This window comes from Pistacia vera, unplaced genomic scaffold (genome assembly GCF_008641045.1).
Source record: "Pistacia vera cultivar Batoury unplaced genomic scaffold, PisVer_v2 Contig983, whole genome shotgun sequence".
NCBI classification, from domain to species: Eukaryota; Viridiplantae; Streptophyta; class Magnoliopsida; order Sapindales; family Anacardiaceae; genus Pistacia; species Pistacia vera.
Genome location: NW_022196871.1, coordinates 3564 through 17179, shown reverse-complemented (window position 1 = coordinate 17179; position 13616 = coordinate 3564). Strand labels below are relative to the sequence as shown.

At 44.0% G+C, this 13616-nt stretch overlaps 1 protein-coding gene across 1 annotated transcript; it reads left to right on the top strand.

Moving 5' to 3' along the window:
* The first annotated feature begins 2375 nt into the window (after positions 1-2375).
* LOC116121438 lies at positions 2376-3320 on the top strand. Its single transcript, XM_031407399.1, has one exon. It carries the CDS (start codon positions 2376-2378, stop codon positions 3318-3320), a length of 945 nt encoding a protein of 314 aa, XP_031263259.1.
* The last annotated feature ends 10296 nt before the right edge of the window (positions 3321-13616 follow it).

Genomic DNA, 13616 nt, shown 5'->3' with positions numbered 1-13616 from the left:
TTTTTTTTAATTATGTTGATTACTTGAATGAGTTCATTTTTTTGTTGATTTATGTTAGGGCAAAAAAATGTCCTCGGCCCAAACAGGCTCAAAGACTAAGACACCTTCAACAAAGTTCGGAGCCATGACCCAATTCCAAGTGGGCTTGCAACAGAGTCTGTATATCAAGTCCGCTCGGTACACCTACCTTATTGCTCACTACTTGGGCCCAATCAGCAAAAACCTGATTCGTTTAGGCCTCACCACCAGCTTGTCTGGATCCAGGCCCTTTGATCCTAGACCACCTACTGAACTTATGATCTATTTGGAGCCCAGGGTTGCCTACTTACTCCGACACTATTTGAACTCTATCGAAAAGGTCCATTACTATCATAATTCATCTAAGATTCATGACTTAGATCCACTGGGACTCTCTTTCCCACTAAGGTAAGGGAGTCAAAGATTCTCTTTTTTCACAAAACCTCAACTTCAAAGGACTCATAGTCCTACTAGGACTCGAAGATCCTACAGTTGCTATTTAAACAGAGGTCAACCCTCTCACAAGGGGACACATTACACCTTTGAAACCCATAGTTCTCACTCTTGGGAACCTCATATCACTGTTGTAGTTGTAGTCTTCGACTAGACTCCTAGTAACCTTCTCTTTCCCTAACCCTCACTAAATTAGCCTCATTCAGCCTCGTTGAATTGCGTCGGAGTGCCTACAGCAAACATCACCCTGGTGTTTTCCGTTCGCTTCATGTTTGTTTCCTCGCGTGTGTAGGTATAACGGATTGCTGGTGGCCTCAACCTTACGGGATCAGACCCTATTTTCATGAAGGTAGATTTTTTGCATCTACAGTTTGGCGCCCACCGTGGGGCCTCTGGCAATCATTCGTCTTTCAAACCCTGTTTCGTAAGGAAACTTTCTATGGCTGAAAATTCAGATAACACCAATCCTAGTCTCGAGGCCAAACTCGAAGCTCTGACTACTCTTATGCAACAACAATCAGACAAGGTGGCAACACTCGAAACCAAAAACACCTCCATCCGGGCAGAAAACCAGTCTTTGAAAGAAAAGGTGAGTCAATTTTATGACCTTGAGCTTCAGCCTTGTCAGGTACAACCCAATCGTTTTCATGCATCAATTCCGTCCATGCAGCCTCTCTAGACTCCAGATCACAGATTGGCTGCCTCGGATACAAGATCGCGACAACTTTATTCATCGCTAGTGGACGATTAAGCCCAGAATCCAATTGAGCAAGGACTATCAATAGAGCCACTCTCCGTCGACCCACTTCAGGCACGAGATCAAGACATCCAAGTAACAGAAAGCCTATCACAACAAGAGCCACCTATTCTTGCCATCCCGTCTCATCTCCAATTAACCATTCCTACCCAAACCCCACTCGGCTCGACTCGACTCGACTCACCCTCGCAGGTTGAGTAGGCTCCATTACCTTTAATCCACCTCGCTTGAGTCAATCCATCCCCAAGGACCAAATGACTCCCAAATAACCCCTCTCACCATCCATGTAGGTCGAAACACCCGATCAGTCACAGTGGGAACCACCTTACCCGAGGGAATGAATGGAGATCCGAATTACCAAACGGCACACGATGAAATGGTTCGCCAAACTACCCCACGTGACTTGACCCAATGAAACATACCGAGTGCGAGTCATATGACAAATCAAGCCAACCAGGCCGACCTAGTGGCCTCCGCCTCACCCATGGAGCAAATATTGGCCAAAAGATTGGCCGATATAGAGGCAATGAAAAGGCGTATACCTGGAGTGTCAATCCCAACCAAAAAGAACAAACCTCACAGCTATGCCGATTCACCCTTTGTGGATGCAATCGCATTAGCTGAGATGCTACACAAATTCACCATCCCCAGCATGAAGCCTTACGATGGTACAACCAAGCCGGATGACCACATAGCCTCATACAAGCAGCGGATGTTCGCCGCCTCGATACCCCGAACATTGAAGAAAGCCTGCATGTGTAAGAGCTTCGACTCCAGGCTCTTTGGACCAGCCCTTCAATGGTACACTAACCTTCCAAACAACTCAATTAGCTTATTTGCCCAACTCACCGACACCTTCGTTGAACAATTTGCCAACAGCAAGAAACTTAAGAAGTTGTCAGCCAACCGATACAAAGTCTACTAGAAAAGGGGGGAGCCACTGAGAAAGTATGTCAGCCGATTCAATAAAGAAAAAATATTCATCACATCTTGTAATCCAGAGATAGTGGTACATGCTTTCAGAAAAGGTCTCCTCTTAGATGGAGAACTATACAAAGACTTGACAAAACTTGGCTGCACCACAATGGAAGATGCCCTAGCCAGAGCAGTGATCCAAATCAGATAGGAGGAAGATGAGGCGAACCGAATGAGGCATACCAGATATGATGACTATCACCAAAGGCGGAATGAAAGGAGGCCAGAGTCCAGATCGTTTAAGCCCTATTATAAACCCTTTCCCCGCAATCCAAGCAGAATAAAAAAACCATATGATCGCCAGTCGACCAGAGCTGAAAATAGGTCATTCAGATCAAACCAATTCAAGATTCCAGAGTACAACCTTAACGTCGAACCAGCTCAGGTCGTGGCAATCATGAAAGGAACAGGACCTACCGTGAAGTGGCTAACCAAGCTCAATCCCGACGTGAAGAGGGACATGACCAAGTGGTGTGAATTTCACGACGACCATGGTCATAATACCGTTGATTGCATCACCCTAAGATTGGAAGTTGCAGTACTATTGAAGAGGAGACATCTCCAGGACCTGTTGATCGATAAAAGGAAGAATATAGTCGGCCAAAAAAACTCGAAAGAAACATCTCCCGCTCCATGGGAACCGACACCAAAGGGGTTTTGCTTCATTATCTCGGGAGGGTCAAAAATTAGTAGGGTGAGTTATTCCTCAGCCAAATGCTATGCCCGAGCCAACAATCACCTAGAAGTCCGGTCCATTCATTCATCCCCTTGGACGCATACCAACCAAATCATTCAGTTTGAAGATGACGAGTCAATTACCTTAGTCATCCCTCATCACGATGCTCTGGTCATCTCCCTCCAAATCACCAACATCCTGGTCAAGAGAGTATTCGTAGATAGGAGGTCATCGGCAAACATCCTCTTCCTTGAAGTAGTGAAGGCCATAAGACTAGATGAATCAAACATTAATAGACGGCCAACCATCCTAGTCGAGTTCAGTTCTAAGCAGAAGTACACCATTGGTGAAATCGTCTTACCTGTCTACGCCAATGGAATCAACAAGCAAACCAGTTTCCTAATACTTGATTGCCCTTCACCGTACGTCATATTGGGTTGACCTTGGATCCATGACATGCGAGCTGTCCCATCCATCTTCCATCAAGCTATCAGGTTTCCAACAAAGTGGGGAGTAAGAGAAATCAAGGATCCTAAGGCCTCCAGAGACTACTACAAGAACGCCTTCAAAGGCAAAGGTCATGCTTCATAACAACTACAAGCCCTTCCAACCCTTCTGACCGAGCCAGATCAACCATCCATAGAAAAGTTCGATGAAGTACAGATACATTTGGACTATCCCGACCGAAAGACCTAGATAGGCTCTCGCCTCAAGCCCAAGATAACAGAACGACTCATAGACTTCCTCAAGAAAAATCAGGATTCCTTTGTCTGGTCCCACACAGACATGACGGGCATCAGCCTAGAGGCAATCGTCCACCACCTTCACGTAGATCTGGATCACCTTCCAGTGAAGCAGAGGCGAATGAAGTTCGCTCTAGAACACAATCGGGTCATCAATGAGGAAATTGACAAGTTGTTGAGTAACGCATTGATCAGAGAATTCATTATCTTGACTGGCTAGAAAACGTGGTGGTTGTGAAGAAAAATAACGAAAAATTGAGGGTCTACATAGACTTCATAGACTTGAACAAGGCATGCCCCAAGGACTCCTTCCCACTCTCACATATCGACATGATGGTCGATGCGACAGCAGGTCACGAACTCCTAAGTTTTATGGATGCCTTCTTAGGGTACAACCAGATTTTGATGCACCCGGACGATAAGGAAAAGACAACTTTCATCACAAAGAGGGGAACCTATTGCTACAAAGTAATGCCTGTTGGTCTTAAGAACGCCGAGGCCATATACCAGCGGCTAGTCAACAGAATGTTTGCCGAACACCTTGGAGACACCATGGAAATATATATTGACGACATGCTCGTCAAGTCCATTATGACCGAGCAGTACCTCGACCATCTTAGTCAGGCATTCGCTGTCTTAAAGAAATACAATATGAAGCTAAACACAGTCAAATGTTCGTTCGGGGTCTCGTCAGGAAAATTCTTGGGATACATGGTGACTCAATACGAGATAGAAGCCAACCTTGACCAAATCCAGACAATCCTCAACATATCATCACCATCTTGCATCAAAGACATCCAGCACCTTGCGGGGCGAGTAGCTGCCTTAAGCTGTTTCATCTCCAGATCCGCTGACAAGTGCCACCTCTTCTTCGCCACACTTAAGAAATCCAAGAAATTTGAGTAGACCCCCACCTGCGAGGAGGCCCTACAGCAGCTAAAGAGGTACTTAACCTCTCCCCCATTTCTTTCCAAACCCGTGGTTGGGGAAAAGCTCTACCCCTATTTGGCGGTCTTAGAGACAATCATCTCAACAGTGTTAGTCCACGATGTGAGTAAATCACTCCTTGATGCCGAGACACGATATAGCCAGTTGGAGAAGTTGGCACTCGTCCTCGTCCATGCATCCAGGAAGCTCAGACCATATTTTTAATGTCACTCCATAGTCGTCCTCACCTCTTTCCTACTCAATAAGATACTTCATAAGCCTGAGTTATTAGGTCGGCTCACCCAATGGACAGTAGAGCTTAGTGAGTTTGATATATCTTTCCAACCACGCACCGCCATCAAATCCCAAGCGTTGGTAGACTTCATTACTGATTTCACTCCTAATACTATCGTCCAAGCGAAAAAATAGTTATTGTGCATGAATAGCTGGTCGTCTTCGAAGTGGACCCTCTTAGTGGACGGCTCAAGCAATGTGAATGGATGCAAGCTCGACATTGTACTTATTACACGAGAAGGGGATATCATCCAGCGGGCCATATGGTGTGGGTTTAAGTGCATAAACAACAAAGCCGAATACAAAGCCTTTATCGATGGACTCTCTCTAGCCAAGGAGATTGGAGTAAGAAAGCTGGAGGTAAAGTCTGATTCTCAACTCGTAGTCAACCAGCTATAAGGCACTTACCAAGTCCGAGACTCAAAGATGACAACCTACTTGAATTTGGTCAAAGAAATATAGTCTGCCTTCGAAAAATTCTCTGTCACCCAAGTCCTAAGAGCAGAGAACACCTATGTTGATGCCCTTGTTAACCTCATCTCAGCCCTTTAAGGTTCCTCCCAGTTATCCATCCCACTACTGTTCCTCTAATGGCCAACGACCAGAAGGAACACCAAACAAGCAAGTTGTCCAACTCGAAAGAGCCTAAAGAAGTAATGGATGTCAATCCAGTCGATTCCTGGATGACCCCAATAATTAGATACTTGGAATATGATGAGTTTCCAGTTGACAAGAATGAAGTACGCCGCCTGAGAGCAAAAGCTGCAAGATTCACCATATATGAGGACCAACTCCTTAGGAAGTCATTCTCTAGCCCCCTACCTCAAATGCATAAGCCCAAAGGAAGCCAAGTATGTTCTCGCCAAACTCCATGAAGGCGAATGCGGGAACCATGCAAAAGGACGTAGCCTTGCCCACCAGGTGATCACCGTTGGTTACTATTGGCCTACTATACGCACTGACTCATCATCCTATGTGAAGAAATGCGATAGTTGTCAAAGGTTTGTCCATGTCTCACACCTCCCACATGAGTGACTCCACTCCACACCATACCTTGGCCATTCATGAAGTGAGGGATGAACATAGTTGGAAAATTCTCGATCACACCCGGGTAACAAGTCTTCATGTTCGCTGTCACCGACTATTTTACTAAGTGGATCGAAGCCGAAGCACTCGCCCAAGTTAGAGACCGAGAGGTAAAAGCCTTCATCTAGAAACATGTCATCTGCAGATTTGGAATATCGAAGGAAATAGTCATCGATAATGGATCCCAATTCATCAACTCAGGCTTCAGAGACTTCTGTGACATGTGAGGGATCAAACTCAGCTTCTCTACCCCTTGTAACCCCCAATCAAACAATCAGACTGAATCATCAAATAAAACAATCCTACAGACTTTAAAGAAACGCCTCTAGAAAGCTAAGGGCGCATGGGCAGACGAACTACCATGGGTCCCTAGTCCTATTGAACAACAACCCGCTCGTCCATTGGCAAAACCCCTTTCTTCCTTACATATGGATCTGAGGCAATCATCCCATTTGAAGTATCGATCCCCTCAACCAGACTCCAATAGTTAGATGAAAAAGCCAACAGCCCGAACCTTTGTCACAACTTGGACACAGTCGACGAACTATGCGAGCGAGCAAACATTCGCAATGCTATCTACTAGCAGTAGGCCGCTCGACACTACAACTATAATGTCAGAGTAAGAACTTTCAAACAAGGCGACTGGGTTCTCCGCAAAGTCTTTCAAAACACTAAGGAGATCAACTCTGGCAAGCTTGGCCTTACCTGGGAGGGACCCTACAAGATCGCCAAGAAAGTAGGGAAGGGAGCCTATAAACTTCAAACTCCTAAGAGCGAGGACATCAGCAATAGTTGGAATGCAATTCATCTCAAACACTACTATTTTTAGTCAGATTTGTCTTAACGTCAATTCTTTATTCTTGTTTTTGTTTTAAAAAGGATGAATGGGCCTGTCCACCCCCTTCACATTCAGTTGGCCTCGTGACCTGAATTCAATAAAAGAACTATTCAGTGATATAGTGACATTCACCTTCAGTTTACAACGATTCGGCCACACTACCGACTAAATCACCTTCAGTCGGCCTCACAGCCTGAACCAATAAATTATGATTAGCAAAATTACACCTTCAGTCGGCCTAAACCGACTTAACAATTCACGCAAACTCACACCTTCGATCAGCTCAGATCGATTCATCAACTGACACCTTCAGTCGGCCAAGACTGACTTAACAATTCATGCAAACTCACACCTTCGATCGACTCAAACCAATTCATCGACTTACACCTTCAATAGGCCAATGTTGACTTAGCAATTCACGGAAACTCACACCTTCAATCGACTTAGACCGATTCATTGACTTACACCTTCAGTCGGCCTAGACCGACTTAACAATTCATGCAAATCTACACCTTCGGTTAACCCAGCCCGACCAAAAACAACTCAATGGCTTACATCTCTAGTCGGCCTATACCGACACGCTCCTATAAAAATCACCTTCGAGTAACACTAGCAACTCAGCCACTTGACTTTGTCCACATCATAAAAACAATCAGTCGGCTCAAAATGGTTGCATCGGTCCACTCACTCAAATCAGACCACGCTGTCTCGACTACAATGTTTCGCTTAGACATGATACATCTATGAGGCGATTACCTAGGAAAGAGGGTTCAACCCCTACACATCTACAAACAATCAATCCATCTATCCATGAAGAAAGCAGTAAAATGGAAACACAAGCAGAAACATAAAGCCCCAAACGATTAAGTATCAGATAAACAAAAAAGCCCCAAACGGCTAAGTATCAAGTATAAAAAAGGCACATACACCATGAAAAGGCATCGCAAGCCCCAAAAAATACAAGAGGAAAAAATAAACACAAGCCTAAGAGGCATCATGCCCCACATCATCAATACGAGTCGTCTCACCCATCTCTGACTCAGTCACCCTGTCATTGGCTCCAGTAGTCATCCCTGCAGCCTGGTCATCGGTATCTTCTATAATCAACCGTCCTGACTGACTAGCAAGGTCGAATACCTGGCTATTGACTTGCTCTTCCGTATAATCTGTGCGACCAGCAACATCCTCCTCCTCCTCCATCTCCCGCAAAAGTTGGATGTCCTCATCCAGGTTCCAGTGGGTAGTGTTCTTGGCCTTGTACTCTAACATCAGCTCTCCCCTAGCCCTAATGATGGCATCGTCAGCAATACTAAGGCATTGCTCCCTCAGCGACTCAACCTCCGCGTTCTTCTTGACCAGCTCCTTCTTAAATCTCTCCAGCTCGGCCTCGACCTCTCTCAGCCGTTGCCGGCTTTCCTTTTTAGCTTTCTAGGTCGCCACCTCTCAGTATCGTAGATTGGCGTTAGATTTAAAAACGTCATGTATCATCTTCTCCTACGACATGATGGATTTCCTGAGATGCAGGCTGCTTGTGAAAGCCTGCATGATAAAACCACTTGATCAGTGTTCAATCACTACAAGTATAGTAAGATAAAAATTCGGCTTATACTTAGAAAGCACGGGAAACCCCCTAGTGAGCAGTCGCAACTGCGCCCATCTGATTCAGTCGGCTCTCATCCACTAGGAACTGGAACGAATCAGCCAACTTGCTCATGAAAGTGGCATCTGAATAGGTCGATGCAAACGTTGGGATACTAAAAGTAAGCATCTTAGTCTCCTCATCCAAGACCACCATCTTGGATGACCCAGCCCCGGGCGTAGGCAGTTGTCTGAGTAGAGTCATAACCATATCTTCCACCTTCCTATCCTCTTTAGTTGAAGAGTTATTCTTTCGCTTCTCGCGACGTCTCGCGATAGACTCACTCGCGTATAAGCCTCTCTACAATCGTGCATTCCTTAATAATTAGTGGGTTCAACCTCGACTTATTAGACAAAATATGATTGCAGTAGTGGATGAGCAACACACTCCAAGTCTGCTTCAGTGAAGGGAAGGGGATACCTTGTTGAAGGTGACTCGTTCTCATATTCGCCTCCTCCAACACTACTCGTCAATCCCTCTGCGCCCTAAGAATGACAAGAACCTTTCTAGTTTACACGTCTAAGCCGTCCCCACTCTACTCGGCATAATTGAACTCAAGATCTACAAAAGAGAAACAAAATAAGACTTTAGTAATCAAAGAATGAATAAAGACTAAGTTCCTCACCAGTCGCTCGCCAAGTATACGAGATCTCGCCTTGGCCTCTCTCCCTAAAGACTGCTTCACCCCTCATGAAGAAGAAGTGTTCTTTTCAGTTTTTATCACTCGATTGGAGGTCGGTCACGAGATGAACCCGATCGTGCTTGAGATTGATCGTGTATCGGCCCTTGTCCTTATCACTCTCCTTTAGAAAATAAGAGTATAGCAACTCGTGAGCCTAAACATCACTTGATTTCACACATAGAGGTCCTCCAAAGCCATCAACAATCTCCACGCATTCGGCATAACCTGAGTCGGCGCTATCATAAAGTGGTTAAAGACCTCTCAGACAAGACAGGGTATAGAAAGCCTTAGCCCGTCATGGAACAACTTCTCGTAGGTACTCACCCAACCTTTTGCCTCCCAATTGACCTTCTTGTACGACTTGGGCACCCTAATCTCGACGGACTCTGGAATTTGGTACACTGTCCTAATCTGCCACACATCACTCTCCTTTAGCAAAAGCGAATAGTCCTTATTTAATATCCTACTACCGGGCCGACTCGACTTGTCCTTGGAGCCACTACTAGTGGAAGACAAACTTTTGGAACCATCGGCTTCATCAGAGTTTTCCCTACTTGTCCCTTGCCCATCCGAATCACCATCGTTCAGGGCGGTGTCACTCAGCCCAAGAGCGGCCATATTCACCCCCTTCAGTATGCCAACCGGAACATCTCTACCCTCTAGCATCAGTACCATCGTCGGGGCATTCTTGTATTCATTCCCAACTTCCATCTCCGCCCCACTCAAGTCGCTCGACTCTGACTGCGACATTCAACTTCTTAGCCACTGAACCCGGGTGACCGATTGGTTTTTCAATACCAAATCGTATCCTTAGTTCCAAAAGCTCCACTCATCCAGAGCGACCGACTGACAGGCTCTGATATTAAGCTAATTATTTGCCTCTAAGAAATTTTCGACTCGGTCAAGACGACTGAGTACCTACTACCTCAACCCCTCGTTCAGATCCTTTTTCGCTCAACCTAGGAGACCAGGCCACCTATGTAACCTAGCCCTTACCGAAAAACCAAACTTCACTCAAGCCACCTCACTTGACCTGGTCAAGCAGACCGAGATGAGCGGAACCAAAATACCTCATAACTTGACTTTGTCTTCTATCTTTGCCAAAAACCCAAGCACCCCAAAAAATCAACCCAGCATACTTCACGCTCATAAAAACAGATCAAAACTCAAGCAAATCACTCCAAATCTCTCCAAAAATTCAATACAAATACAACTCTTCCAAACCAGACATGCAAACCGCAATAAAACACTCCAAAATCAGAGAATCCCCTTCACAAGCAAACCCAGGAAAAACCCAAATCTTTTTTTTCTCTATATATTCAAAACCACCTCAAAACAACAAGAATACTATTCTAGAAACCAACCAAAAGCAATAGTAAACTCGGAAATCAAAAAAAGAAGACTCAGAAGGAGCGGTTATCGTAAAGAAACGCTGAAAAATCTCTAAAGCTCTGAAAGTTCTCCCGTATGAAAAACCTGTGAAGAAACTCTTCAATATTTGAGATGAGAAAGATGAAATACCCAAAGACGCTTATATATGGCCTTTAATGATTGTCCCTTCAAACAGGTCCACGTGGCAAAACCTCGTTTTGCCTTAGGCGACTCGACTTTCCAAATTCCTACCCAAAACAGGTTGAAATCCTGACCTCACACATGTCACTAGTTCAAGAACGCATGTACCCAGAAGCATGACGATTGCGCCTACCTTAGCATCATCATTTAGTCAACTTGACGGGGCGACTACACCTCTAATGAGTGCAGATGATTCATCTCATTACTTACTTGATCAAACACCTTTGATACTTTATATCCATTCGCTCGGTCTACCCTGTCGAATGGGAAGCTCCAAACAACCAGTTTGCAACACATCATTCAGCTTGATACGCTAAGTGATACAAGCTCTCATAACTTCTCTCACTCAGTTTGATGCACCGAGTTCGGACGCCTTTAAAGGGTACTTCACATCTTCTCACTTGGTTCGATGCACCAAGTGAGGACATCTTCACAGGATGTGCCTCACATCCCCCCACTTGGTTCGATGCATCAAATCAAGACATCTTCACAGATATTCGCCACTCCCCTTTTCACTCGGTCCAATGCACCAGGCGAGTTCTCCAAGGTCAACTCTACTTTTCCACTCTGTTAGATACGTCGAGTGAAGGTATGTTTGTGTTTCGCCTCCACTCACCCACTCGACCTAGTATACCGAGTGCATCACCTACAGTAAAAGCTATACTGTTCGGCTCCGTGAATGGAGATGCAATACACTCACGTATTCAACCAGTCGGTTATGAAGGACGACTAGGCACACCTCCACGCAACATCTACTCTCTAAGCTAAACACTCCTTAACTTAAAGAATGGGGGGCAAACTGTTAGGGCAAAAAAATGTATTTGGCCCAAATAGGCCCAAAAACAAGACACTTTCAACAAAGCTCGGAGCCATGGCCTAATTCTGATTGGGCAAGCAACAAAGTCTGCATATTAGGTCCGCTCAGTACACCTACCCTGTTGCTCACTACTTGGGCCCAATCAGCAAAGGCCCAATTCGTTTAGGCCTCATCACCAGGTTGTCTAGGCCCAGGCCTAGGCCCTTTGATCCTAGACCACCTACTGGACTTAGGATCTACTTAGAGCCCAGGGTTGCCTACTAAATCCGACACTATCCGAACTCTATCGAAGAGGTCTATTACTATCTTAATTCGTCTAAGATTCGTGTCTTAGACCCACTGGGACTCCCTTTCCCACTAAGGTAAAGGAGTCAAAGGTTCTCCTTTTCCACAAAACCTCAACTCCAAAGGACTCACAGTCCTACTATGACTCGAAGATCCTATAGTTGTTATTTAAACAGAGGCCAACCCTCTCACAAGGGGACACATTACACCTTCGAAACCAATAGTTGTCACTCTTAGGAACCTCATATCACTGTCGTAGTTGTAGTCCTCGACTAGACTCCTTGTAAACTTCTCTTTCCCTAACCCTCACTAAATTAGCCTCATTCAGCCTTGCTGACTTGAGCGTCAGAGTGCCTACGGCAAACACCACCACGGTGTTTTTCATTTGCTTCACACTTATTTCCTTGCATATGCAGGTACAGCGGATTGCTTGTGGCCTCAACCTCACGGGATTAGACCCTATTTCCGTAAAGGTAGATTTTTTGCATCTACAATTTACCAAATAATATCTTAGTCTGGTAAGTGTAGTGCGTCTCTTCCTTCGCAGTTGATGCCTTGATGATTTCATTATAATGCTCGTAAGCAAACTGGAACTTAAATGAAAGAACTGTTGCAGTCAATCAAGAGGAGTTGAGGGAAAAAATCATGATTGTGATAATTTGACGGAAATTTTCTAAGGTTTACAGTTGCTAAATCCATTTATGAAGAATAAGTTTGGAAGTATGCCCAAAAGTTGGGAAAAATATGAAATTGGATCAACTCAACTTATGGTTTTAATGTGATGAAAATTTTCTGAGGTTTGAAATTTTGGATTTTTGGCCCCTTTTTTTTATTATTTGGGGAAGTGACGTGGCATTCTGCTGATGTGGCAGCTGAGGTGGCACCTGCCACATCATGATGGAAGAGATTGGTGTAAAATGTCGATGTAAACGTAGTATTACTCTTTATACTAAGCCTTTTGTGTTTTGTTTTTTTTTAAACAAACATCTACTCATTTTGGAAATATGACTTTGAACTTTGTGCGTTTGGTCTTTTCTGTAGTGAGCACCCATTGATTTCAGAAATACGATCCTAATTAACCTTCGTATGTTTGACCTTTTTTTGTAGTGAACACTCGCTAATAATGCAAATGTTATCAATTCAACCTAAATTTATTAACAATTTCATCAAATTTAATTTCTAAAAAATATATTAACCTCTTAACATTATTGATAGATTTTAGATGTTAGTTTGATTTAATTTTGGGTGAATAGTAAAAACATCATGTCCTTTAAACTTAAATATAATAACCTAACCGATGGTTAAAAAAAGGGAATTTGGGTTGCATTTTCAAAATTAGTGAGTGCTCACACAAAAAATGTCAAACACTTTAAGCTCACATTTTCGAAATCAGTGAGTGTAAATTACAAAAAAGCTAAACACACAGGATTTTACCATACAATAAAAAAGAATACTAGCCTCACAAACATCTCTCATTAATACATTTCACTAGCCCCATGTGACAGTTTGTAATTAGCTTAGTCAGGTGAAACCCATTGTTGGACAAGCGAGACCCATTCAAACTGACCAATTACGAGCTGACACGTGACGTTTATGAGAGAAAGTTAGTGATAAGTGTTTGTGAGTGTAGTATTACTCGAAACCAATAATACTAGCACAAAAAATATAATGTGTATGAAGGAAGTTAAGGTATAATATGGTACAAATGATTTAATTTAATGGTGGTCATCATATATTGATGTATCACCATCATCAACCACTCCCTGAAAAATATACGTGCTAGTGATAAGTGGGATAAAGTTGCACAACACAAATCATAGCCATACCATTTGCTTAGTTTCGGAGAGCTGCTCA